Here is a 24,113-nt window from a genome sequence, read left to right as displayed (position 1 = left end):
AAAAAAACCAGTCGAGTGGTTCCCTATTTCCCATTAAAACATTACTGAACAACACCTCCCAAAAAATCCCTAAACCTCGTCTCCTCTCAGCCATTAACCGCCACCTATAACCCCTTGTCTCGGCTGATTCGCTCAGCCCATAAACACCCAACTAATAGCTACTAATGTCGCATATTTCTCAGTCGATCCCTCTCTCCCAAGCCCTTTCGTTCTTAGACTTCAAAAGACGCCCACAATACTCTTCTTGAATCCCAAGTCTGTCAGCCTTCTTAACCTGAAAACAACCCATCACCCTTCTCTTGTTAGTTACCCGATTTTACCACCTTCACTTTAAAATCTTACCCAATTCTTCCCTTCACCTTCTACAACCATTCTTTTTCTCTAGATGTTCTTTAACCACCAAAATTCCATTCTTGCCTTTTATTAATTAACAACCCAACCTATTCTTGAAAGCATCACTCATTAATTCTTGAATCAAGAATCTCCCTACTGCAGGCACTTAAGAGAGAAGAAGAAGAAAATTAGAACACAACTAAGAAAAGAAGAAAATGGGAGCAATGCTCAACCTAATTGGTATATTATCAATTACATAAGTTTATCAAAATCCAAAATCCCCTTCAAAAGATGGTTTCTATCTTTGGAGCTCATAAAATTTGACTAGCTTGGGAATCCACAGATGCAGTCTACTAAAGCTACTATATCATACTAACCACTAGTCCAATTTATGATTGCCTATACTCTTTGGAAACATCTCAAAAAGATCTACAGCTTCCTAGTTTACCACTTTTTCATATTCTTTCATCTAGAAGTCAAAAAATAGGGTTAAAAAATGGGCGCATCATTATGGTGGGAATGCACCTTGGAACTCCACCCAAGCCACCTAGGCATGACATGGTTGCCATGTTGGCACTGCATCATCGTCTTCAGGCGAGAAAAACTCGCCCACGAGTTCTCATCAGACACTCCAGGATATGTTGTCAAGTCTTGAATATTGAAAGTTAAGTGAGTATTGATACTTGGAGAGAGCTCAATCTTATATGCATTGTCATTGATTTTCTTGAGAATTCGGCACGGACTGATCTTTTCTTGAGCTTGTCATAAGAACCTGAGGAAAATCATTCTTTCTTCAAATAAACCCACACAAGATCACCTTCATTGAAGATTTCTGTTCGACAGAGAGTATTGGCCGCTTGCTTGTACTTCTTGGTACTTTCTTTAAGATTCTTCTTCACTTCTTCATGAATCATTGGTGTAAGATATTCTGCCTTCTTATTGGACAATAGTGGATTAGGAATTGGTGTAAGATCAAGACAGAGTTTTGGAGCTTTTCCATAGATCACTACAAATGGCTTTTACCGGTAGAACGATTCACCACATAATTATAAGAGAACTCCACTTGAGGAAGCACCACATCCTATTGCTAGGGCCTCTTTGCCGTCAAATTCCTAAGCAGATTTCCCAAAGTTCGGTCCACCACCTCAGTTTGTCCATCAATTTGATCATGATAGGCACTACTACAGAGCAAGCTAGCACCAATCCTTTTCCACAAGCACCTCCAAAAATGACTGAGCAATTTAGTATCCCTATCCGAAACAATGAACTTGGGAACACCATAATGTTTAATCACCTCATTGAAATAAAAATTAGCAAAATAGGAAGCATTCATAGTCTTCTTGTAAAGAATGAAATGAGCCATTTTAGAGAAGCGATCAACAACTACAAAGATGGAATCATTATCTCTTTGAGTTCTTGGCAAGCCAACCACAAAATCCATACTAACATCTTTCCATGGAGCTTTAAGAAGTGGTAGTGGACTGTAGATACCGGTGTTTTGAGTATGCCCCTTGCATGTTTGCCATATTCGGCATTTATTCATATAACGCATCACATCTTAGTAAATGGTATGCCAAAAATACTTCTCTTTCACCAGTAAAACAGTTTTGTCTTCTCTAAAATGTCCTCCTAAACCTCTCGAATGTAGCTCTTTACTAACATAATCTCTAAGGGAACATTTTGGAATGCATAGGCAACTCCTCTTAAAGAGAAAATCATCTTGGAGAAGATAATCTTCATGCCTCCCTTCTTTGTATAGCTTCCAAATTTCACCAAAGTACTCATCATTGGCATACATGTCTCTAATGGCATCAAACCCTCAAGCTGCATATTCACAGAATTAATATGAGCTACTCTTTTACTAAGAGCACCCTCCACTCTTTTCACTCTTTTACTTTAACACAAAAGTATATTCTTGTAAGAATGAAACCCACTTTGCATGTCTTTAGTTTAGGCTTCCTTGATTGTCGATGTGCTTGAGAGTTTCATGGCCAGAATTTAGAATAAACTATGTTTGAATAAGATACGATCGCCAATGCCGAAGTTCTTGAACAATTAAATAAAATTCTTCATCGTAGTTAGAGTAATTTTTCTTTGCTTCATTGAGTTTTTCACTAATGAAGGCAATGGGATGACCTTCTTAGCTAATTACTCTGCTAATGCTCACATGAGAGGCATCACAATCAACCTCAAGCATCTTCTCAAAGTTTGATAAAGCTAGCACATGAGCACTAGACAGCTTGTCTTTTACATGTTGAAAACTCTTTCCGGCCTCCTTTGTCCACTTGAATCCATCTTTCTTCATGCAATCCGTCAAGGGGCTGATATAGTGCTAAATTTCTTATGAATCGGCGATAGAATGCGGTCAATCCATGAAAACTCTTCACTTCTTGTAAGCTCTTAAGTATAGGCCAATCTTAGGGACATGTCTATTATATTTCCATGGCCTTCCTAGGAGTATGTGGCAAACATCCATAGGAACTACGCTTGGACCAAACTTGGTCATGATAAGTTCTACCCATAGAAAATGAAATCAAACATCGCTCAGTAACTTTTACCTCATTACCCTTCTTGAACCATTCAATCCGATAGGGCTTTGGATGGTGCTCAGTTTGGAGCTTGAGCTTCTTCACTATTTCTTGAGATACAATGTTCTCACAACTCCCACCATCAATCACAATGGTGTAAACCTTGTCATGAGATTTGCAACGAGTCTTGAAAATGTTGGAATGAAGCCAATCATCGAAATCAACCTTGGTGTAGTAAGTGCTCTTTGGATCACCAAACTTTCTCCTTCCTCGGGTTCGATCTCCTCTTATTGTAGGTCATATATAGGCTAATTTGAATCACCAACAAGATCCTCATCATTTTCTTCATCACCGAACCCCGCTGCTTGTCTCTTTCAACAATCTTTGTAACGATGGCCAATTTAACCACACTTGAAACAAGCATTTGGATTGTTTGAACGATTGGGCTGATTTCCAACATGATGAGTATGGGCTAATTTTGAAGAATTTTTGTTGAAATGTTAGGATTTCAAATTTGCACCACCACTATCTGAAGATTCACTTTGAGTTGAAGGATAGAGACTTCGAACATCCACAAACTTCTTCACACCATGACGAGCAAGTTTAGCCTCCACCTTCAAGGCTAGTTGATATGCATCATTGACACTCAATGATCAGTGCCTTTCAACCTCATCACGAATACAAAACTCCAAACAGCCAACACACCTTGACCCAAGTTTATCTTCATTCTCTTGAATATCATTACGAGCCATGATTTTGTAGAACTCTTCAGTGTAATCCAACACGCTCTTGGATTCTTGGCCTAGGTTGTTGAATTAGGAAAATATAATTTGAGAAAATATGATGGAAGAAATTTCTCCTCAAGCCTAAACTTCATTTTCTCTCAAGAAGAAATATTATGCTTTCCTTATGAATCCTCATTTCTTAAACTTTATCCCGTCATGTCAAAGCGTCGCCACGACGAAGCCTTGTAGCCACAAGCTTCACACATTGGCCTTCAGGTGTCTCCTTGTAATCAAAGAACTTCTCAATGGCATTAACACGAAACTTTTCAGGTTGTAGACGACCATGGAACTCTGGGAAATCAATCTTGACGGTGCCAAAATCATGATAGAACCTTCGCAACCTAGCCTCCTCGCGAGTATTAGCGAAGGGGTTCACATCGGACTCGTTACTACAATTTTCACGACTTGATCCACCACGCTCACTACGAACTTCTTAGCATTCAATTCGCATAGTGACTTATCTTCGAAACGCTTGAGGTTCGTCATCACTTCCATCTCTCAAATCTTCCATCATTTAGTTACCACGCCTTCCTCTACCTCTTCGTGCCGCCATGAAAGAAACCAAATCGTGGCTAGCCCAAGTGAGTAATGTTAGCTCTGATACCTGCAGGTGCTTAAGAGGGAAGAACCAAAAAATTAGAACACGAACACAACTATGAGCAAAAGAAGAAAATGGGAGCAATGCTCAACCCAATTGATACATCATTTTTTTTTAAGTTCCAATTGATACATCATTAATAACATAAGTTTATCAAAATCCAAAATCCCCTTCAAAAGATGGTTTCTATCCCTTTAAATGAAAGACTCCAAGAGAAAATTCGTTCAAGCTCCTCCACTAGCTGGCTTAGGGACTTACATATCATAAATTGTTTTGGAAATCACAAAATTTGACTAGCTTGGGAATCCAGTCTACTTAAGCTGCCATATCTCTCTAACCACTTGTCTAATTTACAGGTGCCCTATACTCATTGGAAACATCTCAAAGAGATCCGTAACTTCCTAATTTACCACTTTTCTAGATTCTATCATCTAGAGGTCCAAAAATCAGGTTAAAAAACAGGGCTGCATTATTATGAGTGGAATACACCTTGGAACTCCACCCAGGCGTGACATGGCCGCCATGTTGGCACCGCATCACTCCCTAGCACCCCTTCTCATCTTCTTAACCAATTCCAAATTCCTAAAATAACCTCTCAACCTCAAGTGAAATTGATTGTACTTGTTGAACCGCGACCGGTCCTGGCACTACCGCACACACCCTTCCGGCCAAAGCGGTTGGGAGATGCATCTGCATGCAGACAAGGATTCAATTCATGCTGGTCATTATTCTATAGTTTCTTCAATTTTTTGTACCTTGGGGCAAATGTAGTGTGAGAATGGAAGACAAAATTTAAGATTTTTAAATTATCAGTCGCAGAATATATGTAACTTGCCCTTTGGCATTGATGTACAGGAAATGTTTCTTTTGCTTCCGCCCTTCTCTAATCATCATCTATCAAGACAAATCTTTTAGTTCTTCTAGTGACGAAATAACATGCCCTGTTTGCCAGGCAAGTCATTATTCTACAGTTCTTCAATTTTTTGTACCTTGGGGCAAATGCAATGTGAGATTGGAAGACAAAATTTCTGATTTTTAAATTATCAGTCGCAGAATATGTGTAACTTGCCCTTTGCATTGATGTACAGGAAATGTTTCTTTTGCTTCCGCCCTTCTCTAGTCATCATCTATCAAGACAGATCTTTTAGTTCTTCAAGTGACGAAATAACATGCCCTGTTTGCCTGGCAAACCCGACGATTCCATTCACTGCCCCCCTTTCCAGCATAGGTCTCCATGCCCTTCATCTTTGTTGGAGTTTTTTCTACTTATTTGTATAGTACAGTAAGGAAGGCTGACCACACAAAGGCATACATGCTAAAAGCGAGAGAAGTATGTACATTATAAAGAAAACAAAACATTTTCATTATAAAAACATACAGAAGCGAAAAGATAAGCTCAGAATGCTTATTTTGGTTTACTAGCTTTTTGCAGATGTAACTTTGTATAATTTTAGTTTTAGACCGTTAGTGCAGACGCTGCAATGAACCTGTTATCGCCATGCAACGGCACCACTCTACCGATGGAAAAACACTATGATATTGAATTTAAAAAAAACTTTGTTAGAACGATGTAATAAAAACTTGTAAATGTGTAATATGGTGTTTCATTCGTTGGCAACTTTCAATAGCTCTTCCCACGTTGTTATCTTTGCTCTGGGCTTATTTAGCAGGCTTCCCTCGCTCTTCTCTTTCAAGTCTATCTTTTCCCAGCCACTGAAAGGCACATATCTGATGTTTTTACTGTCTAGTAGTTGGAGTAGACCCTCTCGGCCCCGCTTATTTGGGCTAGAAGTAGATGTCAGTATCCCTTGTTTCAGGTCTTCGGTGATGCTCACCACCTGCCAACAACAGCAAACTAGTCGGAGGCTAATACGGTAAGTTAGAAATGGTTGTGAACTGAGTCAATGTCATTGAGACGATTTTGATTAGAAGCAGGTAAGTGAAGGCCTAACCAGTTATCAAAATCTATGAATAACCTGTTACAGCAAGAAATCTTTCTCAATCAGTCCCTTGGCCCCTTCATTCTTTGAGGAAAAAAATCTTTTCGACTTTGAATATCTTCATTTGCAATATGGTTTCTTTAAATAATTTGATAAACTTAAACATCAGAAGTCGGAGTGGGCAAGTGAAAGCAACACCGTAAAAATACTCTCTGATGCGGTTAGAAATTTGATTAGAAGTTTGTAACTAGTAATTAGAAGTTAGTATGTGAAGGCCTAACATGCTTTTCAAAATCTTCGATTAACCTGTTTTAGCAAGAAATCTTTGGAGAAAAACAGATATTTTCGAGTTAGAATTTCTTCATTTGGAATATGGGTATTTTAAATAGCTTGATTTTTTCTTTTCTTTTCTTTTCTTTTCTTTTTTTTTGAATGGGTCTTTAAATAACTTGATAATCCTGATAAAGGAAATATGAGAAGTCAGAACGGGCAAGTGAAAGAACATAACCCTGTTTATACAAACACCCTAAAAATAATTTGTCATGTGCTTAGAAATTTGAAAAAGTTAACCGAATAAACTGAGTCAACTCTGGCTGAGCCCCTTAGTCCAAGTTGAGTTGTTAAACCCTGCACATGACACAATACTACGTTTCATTATTGGACGAAATAAGGTAGTTGGTGTATGCTTACAGTTTCTTCGGCACAGTAGAGGTTTGTAGCAATGATTCCAGTAGGTCCTCTCTTCAACCATCCAGTAACGTACAATCCTTGATCAGGGATTGCATTATCTGGGCTATCCCTTAGAACTCGGCCTCTAATGTTTGGAACCATACCTGAATAAGTCATGAGAATAAAATATACAGTAACATGAGAAATTAAGTCTCTTAATTGATGCATAACTGACTTCATCAAGAGGACAAACGGCTAGTCAAACAATAGCTTAAACAGATGCAGATGAACAGGGAAATACAGTGCACAAATAAGGTAAAATGTCTGACCTCTACGGTTATCAAAAGGTAACCCGTCAACTGGAACGGACTTGTATCCAATGCTCTTCAGCACTAGCCTACATAAAAGAAGCCAATAGACAAGATGCCCATGTCAAAATACCAAAAAGTTTATACCCTGATGAGAGCTTTATCAAACTAAAAGGATGAAAGAAAAACGAATTCTGACTGGTATAAACTTGTTGTAGAGTGAGATTACCCGCATTTGTGGTCTTCAAATTGCCCCGTGCCAATCGCAAGCTGTTTGCCAGAAGCATCATCTTCTGCAGTGTAATGAACAATGTCAGTCACACTGATCCTAGATATGAACTATGATCTACAAGACCACAACAATGGAAGTGCCCATCCAAGAAGGGATGAAGTAGCTAATTACTTTTCTAGGATCAATTAGTGATCCAAAATCATTAAGGTTGCATTCTTTAACCATTCTCAGGAGTCATTTTTCATTTTTTCACTAAAAAATAACAAGAATGACTTTCTTTAATGATTTCAATAACTAATATATAGATGCATCCTGATTTTTTTCTTTTTTCTTTTTTAAAATTGTCTATTAATCGGTTTGGGGCTCACAAGTCACAATCTCAAACAAACAGGACCTTAATTCTTTGAAATGCAATTCTAAAAAGTCGCTGAACAGTACATCTAGATGCATCCTGATTTTTAGGAGATATTTTCTCGAGCAGATTATTCTCGCTTCAAAGAATTAAATTAAAAAGAAGGAATTGTCGGGTTCAACGGGGGAGAACGGCAGGCCTCAAAACTGCAATAGCAACCAACGAACGAGAACACGGCGACGGATCCAATACACCGTCGCCAGGCGGGGATCTCACTGGTAATCTACCGGAGAACGATGGACCAAGGAAGCGAAAGACAGGGGTTCTACTGCTTGATGTCAGAACCCACATCATGTGTCGTTGGAGTGGCAGCAAATAACACCCTGTAAAAGTCATCAAGCACTGGAAAATGCACTGCGGTGGAATTACACAATGTTTATATCTGCTCCTCTTTTCTGTTTGGGATCATGTAACCAATGTTTTGAAAATCGGAATCGATCGTAAATCGTAATCGGAGTCGAATTGTATCGGATTGTAAATCGTATCGTAAATCGTAAGATTCATTCAAAAATATAAAAAAAATGTACAATAAAAATTTTTAAATAAATTAAAGAATTAAAATAGCCAATTATTCATTTTTCATCTAAATTTATTAATTCAAACAGAAACTACCATGATTATCATTCAATATCGTAATACGAATTGTTTGCTGACAAACTTAACACATACTAATCATCTAATTCTCATCCAAACCCATGCATCTTGGTTAATAATCTTTAAAAAAAGACACAAGATAATATCAATTCTCAAAATCTCAAACATCAAATGAAAAATATCAATCATAAAAGACAGGAATCAATGTTGTCCTTATTATGGTAGTCTCCCACCTCGACTCCCACCTCGATGTGAATAACGCCCTCAACAAATGCTTTGTGCTCGACTGGTTCGATTCGTTCAAAGTCCTCCTCCTCCTCTGTCTTCTTCCTTCTAATGAGAGGGATTTCAAAGGCTTCTTGTAACGTAGAAAGGAAATGAGGTCATTTGAAAGAAAGACATATTTTCTTTTATACAAAACTTAATTTAGATAAATCGCATAAATCGTATGAATCGTACGATTTACGATCGAATCGTTCAATAAAAAATTGTAAGATTCATACAAATTAAGATTCAACATGGGATTCAAATCGTTTTGCCTAAGAATCGTAAATCGAATCGTAAATCGAACCGTAAATTGTAAGATTTTCAAAACAATGCATGTAACTTTACCTCCTTAAATTTCATGTTTTAGGATTTGGGTACGGATGAGAAGTGTTTGACACTTTTCAGTGAGATGGTTTGGAGTTTCTTGTGTGCAGTTTAGGAGGGGTTTCATTTTTAAGATTGCTCTCGTATGGAAATATCATTCAAGAAGTTCTGCTTCCTGGAATTACCAACAAATCATAGATCCTCTGATTTCTTAACTTGGCAAAATCCCAACAAAAGAAAATTAAAAGAGCTCGATCCATGAGCTCAGGTTTATTAAGTATCATCTGACGTTGTTGGATTTTTCTATAACTGAATCTCCTATCAGTTCCAAATGTGCAACAGTTTTGAAAATTTCAATAGGTTTGAAGTGTTTTTGTCATTTTAAATTTTTAATTTGAAAAAAAAAAAAGGTTTGAAGAGTTTGATTCTATGAGTAGTATCTGACCTTGTCAATGGGTTTTTCTGTTACAGAATACGCCTCAGGACAATCTAAGATAAGTTGTTTACAGATCATTGAAAAAGGGTCTCAACATCGCATATAAGGTTCAGATGAGCTTGATAAAGTTGGACACGTAGAAAGTCCAAAACCTCTTCTTCAATGTTGGAGCCCATGATCAATAGGCAAATAGCTTGTAAAGGCCCAAATCAGCATCTCATCGGTAAGGAAGAAATAAATGCCATGGTCTCTAAAGGAATCGATGAATTAGACAGTCCCCCTTCCTTTCAGCTGTTGCAGGTTTCTAAAGAGGATCAGAAGCTGAACCAAATGATCGACTTATGGTCAAAGTGGGCCTGATATTGATGGCCAAACTAGAATCAAGTTTTTTGATGACAGAAGAACATGATTTTTTTCCAAAAACTAGAAAAACCGAATCTTATTAATGAGTTAAAAATGATTCTTATTCTGGAAGCACTCCAAAGAATAAGAAATGATTCTGGCTTCCAGAATGAGAATCACCAGAATGGTTAATGAACGCAACCGAAATGGACAAAAGATTAAATTCGTTGAAAAGCAACTCAAAAATTCCATGTAATGAATAATGTCAGCCACACTAACTCTAGGCATGAGCTATAACAGTGGAAGTGCATATCCAAGATGTGGAGTAGCTAATTACTTTTCTAGACCAATTAGTGACCCAAAATCATGAAATGGCTTGAGTCCATTAATCGGTTTGGAGATCACAATAGGTTGTCACAATCACAAACGAACAGGGGCTTAATTCTTTGAAATGCAATTCCAAAAAGTCCCTAAACAGCACATCAAAATTTTGTTGATGAAAATGCCTTCGCAAATTTAAAATCAATTTTTTCCCTAAAATTTTATTAGTCCTAGTGTTTCATATCTTAAAAATGATTGATGTTTTCATAAGAATATATAACAAAAGTTTTTGGGCAAAAACCATCATACGCTTTTTGAGTTACTCAAAGGACATTTTGGCAAACAGAGTTCCAATGTCAATTTTATGTTATTATAAGTAGTATTTGGGGACTTGCTCAAAAAAATTTCCCTCTAAAGAGCAACTTTTTGGCTAAAGCAGGATTCCCAACAGCTAATTTCGAATATACTTTATATATTCGGGAGTAATAGATAAAAAGAAATCAACTTATAGTTTTATGCCTCTCTAACAAATGCTTTTAAGCCATGACATTATCAATCAAAGGAGAAAGAATGGGTGCATGTATGCAAGCATATGAAAGGCACTATGTATTCCATAAAGCAAACCTTTCAAATAAGTCTTCTCAAAGCGAACACCACTAATATTGCTGCTGCTATCATGCAAAAAGCTCTCTGGTCTCCTGAAGAAAACGAAGTGGAGTTCACGCTGGGTGGAAGTAGGATGTAACTCTTGGGAGGTGGCTGCTTTGGTCAGTAACTCATACACTCGTCTTTGGGTTCTACTATTCTTTAGCTCTTCCTGCAATTAGTGACAACACCCAGGTACTATGGCAGAAACCCTAAGTTTATGAACAAGGACAAATATAATCACTCGATTTTCTTACAAACAAGAAGAGAAAGCATGCTAAAGAATCAGCTACAGACCCACACTAATGCCTTCAACATATATCAAATGCGAGAAATTATATGATGTACGTGCTTACATGCATGTAATAAGGGTACGACAGAAGTGTCGCCCTTGATATTTGATCCAATAGCAGCCTCTTAAAAAGTGGGTTGCTATTGGATTAAATATCAAGGGCTGCACCTTGATTAAGTGCAGGTCTGCACGGACACCATATAAAAACTTTATCAACTGCAATATGAAAACACTAAAAGCATATATTGAAAGTAAACATTGTATGTTTAAAAACGAAACATTTCTTTACCTCATCAGCTGGTGATTTGAGTAGATCAGTCTCTTGTATGTGTACAAGGAGATCTTTAATTCCTGAAACAAGACACCATTGGCTACTCAATCTATTTACAACAAACTACAAAAACAAAGAACTCTATAAAATCAGCTGAGATAAAACTGAATGCAGAAACAAAAATGGAGTTGAATCTTATTAAATGGAAAAATTAAATCATAGCCCAGAAATTTTTAAAAACATATTACAAAATATATATAGACCATGTATACACTTAACAGAAAATGTTAATAAATTTATAAGATTCAGCAGGGTTCCATGTCGTGATGGACTATATCAAGTATCAAGACAAATCAGTTACAGGAAGAAACCCAGTCTTAATATGTTACCTGCTTGTCTCCATTCAATCCATAACATAACTAATTGTAACTGTTAAAATTAATAAATATCTATGCCATCATATATTCTCTCTTTTCTTTTTCTAAGAATCTAGTATCTCTTTGAATCATACCAAGATGTGAATTCCATTTATTAAGAGATAGAAAGTTAAGTAGCTCTTATATACCTTTTCCATGTATTTTTTTTTTAAAGTTACTAGTGAGTATTTAGGATGGGCCCATCGTAATGTCCTCTAATTATTGTAATTCCTACTAAGTGAGTAATATATAAGATGTTTATAGGGGCCGTCATGTACTCCCTCTTCTCCTTATTTCTTCTTTCTTCTTTCTTCTTTCTTCTTCCTCTCTAACCCTAGCTCCATGACTTGGGTGGTCTCCTCTTAGCAGTTGTCTCTTTCATTTCACTTTAACACCACGAAAGGAAATAAAAAGAAAGTGCAAGTATGTCATAATGGCCAATTAAAAGAAACAGTTTAGAACTACCGAGAATTTCGCGTAGTTCCTTTGCAGTACAAGCAGCCTGCACTGGTCCACGTCTCCCAACCAAAAGGACTTTCCTGAAACCAACAAAGTGGTAGCGTAACATGTAAAAATTGAAATTTAAAAAGGAAATCTTACAGTTGTTATCTAATAGATACTGTAAAGAACAAACCTTATAGAACTTTCCTTCAGAGAAGCTAATGCATGGTTCGCAATATCTGTTGTTGCCAACTCTGCAATAGGTCGCAAAAGTATACGGGCAACATCAAGAGCCACATTGCCCTGAAAATGAACACAAAATTCTGTAACTTCACTGTAGAGGCTTTTTCAGACAACATCATGGTCTTCTTAATGGCAAACAACAGAGACTGCTCCCTCAAGCAACTAAGTTTATAGGAATGCGATTGTGTATCACATTTGATGTATTGAAGACATACATAAAAACATAATATTTGGAAAAATGCATCTCAGTTGGAAGAAATTTATGACACTGACAAAGATAATTCATAATGTAAGTTTTTTCTTCTTTCCAACTGTTGTCTCACAACCTTGTTCAATATGTATGCCACCTTTTCTGAATTATCCACCTCTTGTGACCGTGTCTAAGTCATGTAGACAAGACCAAATAAACAAGAGTAAACAAAGCCAATAAAATATTGATGTCCATTGATTACCATTTGCTGTGTGTCCATGGGCAAGCAATAAGGCTGTAGATTAAAATGATAAACTGTCACCTTACAGAACAAGAAATTTGAATTCATTTACCGACATGATCGAACGTCCTCATATGTATACATCAAAGAAGTTTTTCAGGGTCATTTTTTTTCTGTTTTGAATGACAAGTTTTCAAGGTATTCAGCTGATAAGTTCCTGGATTCCAGCGATAAACTGTCACCTTACAGAATGAGAAACATGAATACATCTGAATGAGATTATCGAAAGTTCTCACATGTACAAATTTAAGAAGTTTTTCAAGGTCTTTGTTCAAGAGAAAGTGAAGAGAAAGAAGAAGAAGAGGTGAGGGAGAAAGGGAGAGTCTCCTATATATAAACCCTATATATATATATATATATATATATAGGGTTACATGTAAAATCAAAAACACCCTTCTAACACTCCCCCTCAAGCTAGAGTGTATATATCATACAACCCCAGCTTCTTACAAATATCTCTCAACTTGGACTTGGCCAATGGTTTAGTAAAAACATCTGCCAACTGATTTCCAGATCGAATGAAGGTGGTGCTGATCTCTCCACTCTGAAGGTTCTCACGAATGAAGTGACTGTCACCTTCAATATGCTTCGTCCTCTCATGAAACACTGGATTAGAAACGACATGAAGTGTTGCTCTATTGTCACAATGCAAAGACGTTGGAGCCTGAAGATGAAGAAGGAATGCCAATCTGCATCAGAAGAGATCTCAACCACGTCATCTCTCCATATGTGTGAGCCATAGCTCGATACTCTGCCTTTGGCGCAATCTAGCTACAACATCTTGTTTCTTATTATGCCAAGATACATGATTTCCACCCACAAATGTACAATAACATGTAGTGGATCTCCTATTTACTGGAGATCCTGCCTAATCTACATCAGTGAACCCCTCTAGTCTAATATGATTTCCAGGACCACTCTTCAAGTATTTAACTATCTGGAGGACGGCTGCCTAATGTGAAGTACAAGGTGAACTCATAAACTGGCTAACCACTCCCACTACATTGGATATATCGGGATGAGTCACAGTCAAGTAAATCAACTTACCAACCAATCTCCTATACCTGCCAGGATCATCCAACAACTCCCCCGAGTCTGGAAAAATCTTCACGTTGGGATCCATTAGAACCTCAGCCGGCTTTGTTCCTAAGGATCTCATCTCCTCTAATATATCCAGAACATAGTTCCTTTGGGACAAGGAAAGACCACCTCTAGAGTATGCCACCTCAATACCGGTGACGGAACTTACCAATCAATCTTTAGCCGATAAGTTATTAAATTCTAGCGATGGAAGTTAGTTACGGTTTGCGGTGTACAGTTCTATGCAAATGTGATGACCATCAGCAATTGGTGTTGATTCAATAACTTAACAATTCGGACCTGTACACAATGAAGCTATTGGGAAAGTTCCCTTGTTTCCCACCGGGTATAGTGGGAGGCAACAATAGAAATATGTTATTTAGGGTTTTTAGAAAACCCAGGTAAAAAGTTTTCATCGCACGATCAAAAGGAGTGCGGCGGTTTGGGCTTGAGAGAGAGAGAGAGACTTCTCTTGGGGGTTTTTTCGAATTCTCTTGGGTTTTTTCTCGAGTTACTCTCTTGTACGATCTTGGATGAGAAGGCAAGGAAAGGGTTGCGGTTTTCTGGGTTTGGATTAATCTACTGTAATTCTTGTATATTGTTTTTTTCTCCAAGTGGAAGATCATGTTCTCACCTGTGGACGTAGGCATCTTGGCCAAACCAAGTAAAATCTTGGTGTTCATCTTGTTGCTTATTTTCTCATTTTACTTTTTCGTTTATTTGTGCATGATCGAATTGGATTTGCTAGGCGGATTTTCTCAACAAGTGCTATTAGAGCTCAGGTTGGAGCAATTAGCGGGACGGGTGTAGTGACCATGGGTGTTGTGATTGGATCGCGGTTACAGTGATCGTCAAAGGGTACAAAGATTATCTAAGAGATTCTCGTTCGAGGTGGAGCCATACAACGAGAAGTGTGGAGTGTCTGAAATGATGGTAAAATCGAGTTCTACTCAGTTCAACATCGACAAGTTTGACGAAAAGGGCAGTTTCACCCAATGGCGGATGAGGGTGAAGGACATCCTAATTCAAAAAGGCTTGGCTAAGACGTTGAAGGGAAAGGATGGGAAAGCAGAGAAGATGACGGATGCCGAGTGGGAAGACACTGAATCGAAGGCAGTCAGCACAATTCGACTATATCTGGCAGATAACGTTATGTTTAACGTTACGGACGAAGAAGAAGTGCCTACATTATTAGAGAAGATTAAACAGCTTTACATGTCAAAATGCTTGACCAACCGACTGTATCTTAAGCGACAGTTGTACAGGCAGAAGATGTAATAAGGCGGGAATCTTCAGGAACACATTACGATGTTCAACGAGCTTGTCGATCAACTCCATAAAGGTTGATGAAAAGTTGAAGGAAGAAGACAAGGCCCTTTTGCTTCTTACTTTGCTTCCTGATTCGTATGACAATCTCATGCGACTTTATTGTATGATAAGGATACTGATGTGATCCGATCGTTGGATCACCATTTATTATGTTTGCACTTATTTATTTTGGTTTTTTCGGACTTACTTGACATTATTGGATTATCCTAGATGTGGGGATGTCCACATCATCTAGAGCCCACCTTTGCAAACACCACTTTACCCTTTATTTCTTTTTTTTTAGTTAGTTTTGACTGTTATGCCCTTATGCTACTAACTCCTTTCTTTTGTGATTAGGGGCATTGAAGTCTTTTCAATTCATAATAAGTGAAGATAGCAAAGAGGGCCCACTAAAGACATATATATATATATATATATATATATATATATATATATATATATGAGATATGGGGGGAGAGAGCCCTAGTTTTGAAACATCATTTAAGAGAAGAAGAAAAAGGAGCCGACGGCCTCCCTTCTCCAACACGCCCTAGGGCGTTACTATCTCTCTCCTTCCTCCCCTCTACAAGGTGAGTTCTCTCTCTTTCCTCCCCTTGTTCTTCTTCTTCTTTCTCTATCTGTCTCTCATCCCTCTCTCTGATTTCTCTCATTCTCTTTGTCTCTCTCGTCTCTCTAATTTTTCTCTCGCCCTCGCTGCGCTCTATATCTTTCTCTTGATTTCCTCTCTCTTTCTCCTTTCTTGAATCTCCCAACTGCTACCTTCTTTATCCTCTTCTTCCACGTCTCCAACTATTTTCTTCGTCTCTACTCCTCTTAAATCATCTTCATCAACAATATTTCGAGAGGTTGCTGCTGTCCGGAGTTTTGGAACGCGACCACAGGCTGCTCCCCCATTCACTTGGTGTCTTTGCTAGCAAAATTCAAAGTGAAAGGACTGTTGCGTTATCAGTGAGATTTTTCTATATTTTCAGCCCTTTTCTTGATCTTTTTGCTACTTTGAAACCCTTAGGAACTTTACTAGCAGATTACCCTAGCCTCTTTTAAGCCTTTTACCGCCTTTTAGTAATCTTAGGGGCCCTAGATCTTTATTTCTTGTTGTAGACAGCAATGAATCATTGAATAAAGGCTTTTATTTGAGCCTTTAAATCCCATCCTGAGTTATTTATTTGATATGTTCGATAATTGCTTGAAGTAGAAGTATTTTCCATTGATGGCTAGCTGTCTACAGTTTAGTCCATACTTTATTAGTGCTGAAATTTTGCCATTAAATGTTTCTTCACTTGTTTATGGATTGTGGATGGTTGTAAGGATATGAAGATTTGGTCCCATTGAGCTCCTAAAGTTCGAGTAGTTATTCGCGAGCCTCCGGGTTTGCACCAGATACAGTGAAGTCAGAGGAAGTCACGGCGTTGCTCTTATCGAATGAGAAGTGAAAGACACCTATTCTTGAGGGGAGTCAAGAGCATGGATTGGTTGTTCGTGGTGGGGATTAGAGATGAAGGTCATCTAACAGGGGATTAGGAAAATGCACGTCAAGATCCAGGGTCAGCGGAAAGGGCATGCAATGTTATCGTTACAAGGAATACAGCCACATCAAGCGGGATTGTCCAAAGCGAGCTGACTAGTTGGACAATGGTGCTACAAATACAGTGGTGACTGTAACGAATGTGCAGAGCGAAGAGGTTGGAGACATTCTCACAGTCTCCACAAATAATCACACTTCTTATGATGAATGGATTCTAAATTCAGGGTGCTTTATACATATATGCTATAGAAGGGAATATTTTGATACATTCAAGGAGACAAGGGCAGGTGGAGTCCTTGGGTGACAGGTCTGCTTGTGATGTAACGAGAGTTGAAACAGTGAAGACAAAGGTGTTCGATAGAGTGGTTCGTACTTTGGGTTTTGTGGCATATATCCCAAAGATACGGAAGAATCTAGTGTCACTTGGCCGGTTGGACTCCAGGGGTTGCAGGTATTTGGCTGCAGGTGGAGCCATGAAAATCACACGTGGTTGTATGCTCCTGATGAATGGAGAGAGGTGTGGCGGATTATATCATCTGGCCATGGGCACGGTCACTAATGTTCCTAAGATCTCGCTAGTAAGGTGAAAACGGAGTGGTAGCGCAAGCACGCATAGGGTTTCTTTCTCAGTTGGTGCAAAGACGAGTCTTTAGGTTGCAAACGATAGTGAGGAGATGGTGGTACCAGCGATGGGGAGGATGAATCGAAATCCCTCTCCATGGTTGACTAAGTGAGTCAAGGGTTGGACAGCTACACATGTGCATTGGTCGTGTTCATCGAGTCGGGAGGAATCAGAACCAGGATGATTCAATGGTGTGTAGCTGGTACTTCGGAAGGCCAATGACGGTTTGTGACAATGGGACGGTGGCAATGTCAACGAGAAATCTTCAGGTGGCTGGGAAAATGGCCGAGGTGGAGATTGTTGGGAAAGTTACCTTGTTTCCCACCAGGTGTAGTGGAAGGAAAAAATAGAAATATGTTATTTAGGTTTTTTAGAAAACCAAGTATAAAATTGCCATCGCACGAACAAAGGGACTGTGGCGGCTTGGGCTTTAGGGAGAGAGAGAGAGTTCTCTTTGGGTGCGTGGGTGGGAGAGGGGGGGTCGGGTTCACTCTTGGGTTTGTCACTTGTACGATCTAGGGTGAGGGGGAAAGGAAGGGGTTGCGGGTTTGTGGGTTTGATTAATCCATTGTAATTTTTGTAGTTTGTTTTTCTCATAGTGGAAGATCATGTCCTCACCTGTGGACGTAGGCATCTTGGCCGAACAATGTAAACTCTCAGTGTTGAACTTGTGGCTTGTTTTTTTATTTATCTTCTCTGTTTATTTGTGCACGATCGAATCAGATTTGCCCTACGGATTTTCTCAACAGGAACAACTCTTCAAAGCTGTCACAACTGATAAGGTCCATAGCCATGAAAATAATGCGATGACTATTACAGGATTACTACATTTGAGTATCACATGGATCAAAAAGATTATTTGCAACTCCATTTATTAGCTATGAATTTTCTGCCATCTTCATCAATGTTTGAAAAATATATCAAGCACAGGAAAAACACGCAAGTACATTCAACTTCATCAATATCGGGCAAGGGAGAAAAGGCATGGTTTTATACAATCCGAGTAACTGAGGAAGTAGTCAAATAACTGAATGAGTACTCAAAAAATGAGACAACAACATAAACTTATTAAATTCAAAAAAAAAAATAGTCAACTTGGATCTTCATCGTGTTGCGTCAAGTTCCAAGTTTTTAAACCTTGATCCTCTGGTATCTCCTGACTGAGTAGCTTTCCATATACTGATTCCTCAGATGCAAAAGTTGTTTCGTGATTATAGCCACTCATTCTAGAGTCATTAACTATGATCAGTTTTATTGTTACTTTCTCCCTCTTATATTATTCATACTCTATCAAATACTACAATTTCCCAATTTCGTTGTTGTTTTTCTTTTCTATTCTCTTATATTATTCATGCTCTGTCAATTGCTAAAATTTCCTAGTTTTTTTTTGTTGTTTCACTTTTCTATTTTTCTGATGTTTTTCCCCATTAATTTCTAGTTCCTCCTGTAACTTAATGCATTAGGACCGAACATAGAAGTACGAAGAGGGTGCGGCAGCGGGGGCAGGGAAGCGTGGGGGTCTAGAAGAGTCTAAGGTTGGGAGAGTTTATGTAATATTTTCTTTATATGTCTTTCAAAATTTAAGTATGTCAAAAAATAATAATTTATAACCACCTCAAGTGTGTATATGAGAGAGAGAAGGGTCATTGCAAGGATGTTTTCTAAGTATCATTCTTGGACACCGCATCACATGTGCCATATGGATATGATTGAGCTTGTCGATCTACGAAGTGAACACAAGTTCGGCTCATTGTTGTTGACCTAACCTTGATCAGAATCAGATAAAACTAAAGGCTTGATCTATAAGCGTTGTTTTTCTTTTCTTTTTTTCTTCTTGGGAATGGTAGAAAAAACTAAACCCTAGATAAAACTAAACCCGTCCGCAGCCATCTATCTTTGGAGTCGTGTTCCTTGGTCACTCCTTAGGAAGGATCGCCAAATCAAGATTCTAGCATGAGAGCGGCACCCATGAGGCATGATTCCTGCTTCTAAGGGACTGAAGCAGCTCTAATATTGGCTAAGACAAAAAAAATGATCTCTCTCTCTCTCTCTCTCTCTCTCTCTCCACACATACATGCCAAAAAGCATCACAGCTTACCAATGACAATATCCTAATCCCGCCATTATCACTATATCAATTTGATGGAAGAGAAGTAGTTAAAGATCATTTCACCAAGAAGAAGCTTGAAAGTTGGCAATTACCTACAATTGTCTAAAAATTCCATATACACAGGCCTGACAATTGAAAAGTCAGTAAATTTAAAGAATATTTCATGGAGTCCATTCTATGGACTTCAGTTTCAGGCGAATTCAGCAGGAAAAAAAAACAAAAAAAGAAATATAAACCAAACAACTAGTTGGGAGGGGGAAACCCATTTAGTAGAATTTGATTGAAAAGAAGAAAAAAAATACATCTTTTTTGAGATACATAGCTACATCCAGTTAAGCACTTAGACAAGAATTTTTGTGTTACCAATAACTAGATTTCTAGTCAGCAAGTTTACAGTTTTGCCTCCACCTGATAGAGATAATGAAAGATACCTGACCAAGGATAATGGCTGTATCAGTGCTCTTCAAGTCAGGTGAGAGGTTGCGGTAGTCTGGGTGCCCATTATACCACCACACGAATTCCCTAGCTGAGTATATCCCTGCCAATTCCTTTGAAGCAAAGGGAACAAGACATGAAAGATGAATTCAAATTCCAACTGTAAGACTTCACAGCGGCGAAAAAGAAATCAAAATGACCATAAGTTCTTTGTGCAAGCTAAATGGTATAGAAAATATGGAGTCCACTTGATTTGGATATCAGCGTTTAATTACGAATATGTGCATTAAAAGACTACAATTCAACCACATGGGTCTCGACTCAAGACTCAAACTGATCTCCAGTTGAGAGGGTTCAATCAAGTTGACATAGGATAGTTACCAGAAAAGCAATATAACTCAAGAACTCAAGAGGGTTAGCATTATGATGACAGCAGTTTACTTAAGAAAATCAACACTTAACAAGGATTAGAACATAGACACTAAAGGCGAGATCTCTCAGTAGAGTCCACATGGGATACTTAGAGAACAGAAACATGGACTACATTCCACTGGGATAGTGGTAATTAACAAAATTATCATTTTTTTAATAGTTTTTTTTTCCAAAGACCAACAGACTTAGATGCATGCCTCCTTAGAATTCAAGGAGATAGACTTGAGACTTGACTTGTTCCTCGCCAAATTGACTCAAATATAATTTTCAACTATTGGTTTGTTAAGGCTTCAGTTAAGCCTGCCTAAGCATTTTGATCTTTTCATGTTTTCTAAGCTTTTAGCAGAATCAAGTCAAAGTGAGGGTGGCGGGGAAAATCTGACTCCAGCCTTGAGTATTGATGAGGTCTAGTAGGCGCAGCCATGTTTGAAGTCAACTAACCAAGTCATCAATTAATGCCACAATTTAATTATGACCTGCTAGTTTGTTTGATTTTCTTTCTTCTTATTCTTCCTTTTTCCCCTTTTTTAGAGGGTTATTGTTTCATTGCAACCAAGAACAATGCAAAAAGGTTGTGATCACAGGAAACATACTTCCCCAGAAACTCCCAGAACTCTGTCACTTTCGGCACCATAAGCAAGAACCACCTGCCCACGTACAATGTACATTATTCTAGGAAAAAAATATGAAATTTTCAGGGGAAAAACACGAAGGACATAAAAGACCAAAAGGATGTACAATGTACATTATCCACATGTGAACTCCTTGCCTTTTCAGCAACTTACCACGTCGTAGATGTTGCGGAGTTCATTGAGTGAAATGCTGGTCCCAAGAGAGACATTTCCAAAAAAAGAACACCGAGCAGCCGAAGCAACCCGAGAAAATTGGTTGATGACAATCTGTTGCAAGTTTCTGGTAAAACTGAGTGCAATTAAGAACTATTTGGAAAGAAATATTGTTTACAACACAAACTTAACAGGAACTTGCACATGCAATAAATATATTAACATCAAACCAAAAATTTATGGCACATTTGGAATCACGCAATCTTTAATATTATAAATACTGCACAAAAGCGAAGTACCCTAATCTTTAGCAGGATGTGAAGTCTAGATGATTACTCTTAAATGCCCAAGCAGTGTTCATCTTAGGAAATAGGAAAATTTTACTAAAAATCAAAAAGAACATGGTGGTCCTAGAAGAAGGATTAAATATCTCTAGCATCGTTTAGAAACTCCTCGAGTAAAATCGTTGACTTGCCCGAGCCAACTTGTGGTTTCAGCCCTAATGACTCAATCAAAAACTCCTTTGATTTGCCCGTATAAAAAAATTAGAAAAAATCAAATAAAATATTTCCACTCAATCATTGACTCGCCCGAGTTGCCTTGATTTTACCTTGGCGAGCTCTTGTCCGAGTGTGAGTTTTTTAAAAACTGATCTCAAGAACTTGAAGTTACTCAGGCAATGTGTAGAGTATTATCAGACTGCAGTAGCTTTAAAAACTCGATCAGATACTGAAGAATCCCGGTTGCAATATTGAAAAAAAAAAAAACAAGTGAGTAGTCAAACACATTCCTAATCATCTCAGACATGGGCCTGATTGTCAGTCGAGATTTGACATTATAAACACATGCATTTTGGCAATCTGAAATCTTCTCAAGTAATGAAGAGAGAGGTTAAAATGAGGGAGGAAATGCAAATTTTGGTTATAGTTATTTCCCAAAATAAAGATAAACAAATCATTTCCGGATTTTTTCTGATTCTTCCTAATGTTACAAGGATTTATAATTTTGAAAATGCAAAACTCCTATCTGCCGTTTTTTGAGAAGTGAAGAGTGCAGTAAGCATTTCTTCCATAAGATGTAATGAATTCTAGGGTTTTCTTCAATACAATCTAAAGTTCAAGAATGGCGATACTATCAGGGTCATCTGGATCTCCTCACCTTCGTTTCTGGATGATCAGGTGCTACTCCTGAGCGAACTAATCCAAATGGCGTAGGTAATCGATCAATAATATCAATTTCTGCTGCTTTGTGTGCCTTCAACATCTACCAAGACAAATCAAAACCGAAATGACCATAAAGAAACTGATAAGTTTAAAATTCCTAAAACATACAAATGCTTAACTAGAAGTTCAATATTCTAATTCAAATAAAAGGAATAAAGCGGAATTGTATTTCTACAAAATAGGATTGATTAATAATATTGAATTCCATTCCTCTATCAGCTTGAAAATTTAATAATACAACCAAAACACAAAAGTCATCTGAAGCAAAAGGAACCGCTAGAAATTCGAATAATGGAAACCTTGAAACTAATTTCAAAGACTTGAAGAGCATATCGCCTTTTCTACAGATAGAAATTGATAAATAATGCAAATTTAAATCTCTTAATTGATAAAAAAAACCCCTAAAATATATATTCATTTCAAAATATATTGAATCACATTATTTAAACGCGGCAACAGGTGTGGGGTGGGGGAGGAAAAGACTCCCCAAAATTTTATTTTAATTCCTTCAAACAAAATCAACTTCTTTAACAGAAAAAGGTACGCGATTTTTATTACTGGATTTCAAAATCCACTAAAGCATCAAGAATTCAAGTTGAAAAATTCAACTGAGAAAATCCCAAGTTTATTTCTTCAAATAGAAATGTACAAACAGCGCCAATCAGAACCAGCATTTAATAAAAGAAAAAAAAAAGGCCAAAAAATTATTCTCTTTTAATTCCACAGTAAACAAAAATTGATCTGAAAAAACCCAGAAAAAATGGATTTTTATTCATGGAATTACATATTCACAGTTAGAACCCCATAACAAACATATAAACAGTTAAAACTTAAAACCCCATAACAAAGATTCAAAATCCCAAGATCAGATTTTTCACCTTTTCGGCTGTGTAAAATCCAGCAGGGCCACTCCCAACAACACACACGTGTAAAGGATCACACGAGAGAGAAGACATGCTTCTCCATAACCATTTCCTCAGCGCCATTCTAAAATTGAAAGAGAGGAAGATTGAAATTGAGATGGGAAGCTAGGGTTTGAAATGTATCAAGTTCAGAGCTCAAACGGGCTTTTCAATTCAAAAATAACAAAATTAGGGTTCCCATTGTAAGCTAATGGGCTATCTCAACCTGGGCTTTCAATGTGAACTAATAGACTCTTTAGTCTTAACCACATATGGGCTTTAACTATAATGTTTTTCATATCAAGGGTGCAGCTGGGTCGGGTTGGGTCAGGTTGGGTCGGGTTTGGGCCAATCCTAACCTAACCCGATATACCATTTCCTTATCCCTAACCCAACCCGAGCCTCGAGTTGAGGATGGTCAACCCTAACCCACCCTGCCTATAAATCTCTCAACCCTAACCGTACCCATCGAACTTGTAATCGGGTTGGGTTCGGGTTCGCCTGGGGCCAAACAGAGAAATACAATAACCCAAAGAAAATCAAAACAAAATTAGAGAATAGAGGTTGGGTACATGTCGGTTCGGGTTTTCAAGGCCTCAAACCTAACCCAACCCCAAATTAAATTGGGTTAGCTTTTTCCCAACCCTAACCCAACCCGAGAAAATGCCAAGCCAAAACCGGGTTGAACCTGACCCAAGTTGCACCCCTACTTTCGTTGGGAGCCTGGAATTTTTTTTGGGGGCCTTTTGGCACATAGCCCAATTTAATTTCATGATAATAAC

At 38.0% G+C, this 24,113-nt stretch overlaps 1 protein-coding gene across 1 annotated transcript; it reads right to left on the bottom strand.

Moving 5' to 3' along the window:
• Positions 1–5,553: 5,553 nt before the first annotated feature.
• Positions 5,554–23,571, bottom strand: LOC143861720 (Pyridine nucleotide-disulfide oxidoreductase family protein). The gene is made up of 13 exons (XM_077372615.1): positions 23,308–23,571; positions 22,365–22,469; positions 21,207–21,320; positions 21,015–21,068; positions 19,986–20,102; positions 12,348–12,457; positions 12,179–12,252; positions 11,316–11,377; positions 10,714–10,906; positions 7,391–7,454; positions 7,183–7,250; positions 6,875–7,017; positions 5,554–6,082 (listed from the first exon to the last, which is right to left on the bottom strand). The coding sequence occupies exons 1-13, from the start codon at positions 23,413–23,415 to the stop codon at positions 5,849–5,851; spliced, it is 1,446 nt and encodes a 481-aa protein (XP_077228730.1). The 5' UTR covers positions 23,416–23,571; the 3' UTR covers positions 5,554–5,848.
• Positions 23,572–24,113: the final 542 nt, after the last annotated feature.

This window comes from Tasmannia lanceolata, unplaced genomic scaffold, assembly GCF_043159265.1.
Source record: "Tasmannia lanceolata isolate RefF3 unplaced genomic scaffold, GAP_Taslan_0.1 ptg000003l, whole genome shotgun sequence".
In the NCBI taxonomy this organism is placed as follows: domain Eukaryota; kingdom Viridiplantae; phylum Streptophyta; class Magnoliopsida; order Canellales; family Winteraceae; genus Tasmannia; species Tasmannia lanceolata.
Note: the sequence above shows the minus strand (reverse complement) of the source record. Positions and strands in the feature narration are given on the sequence as shown.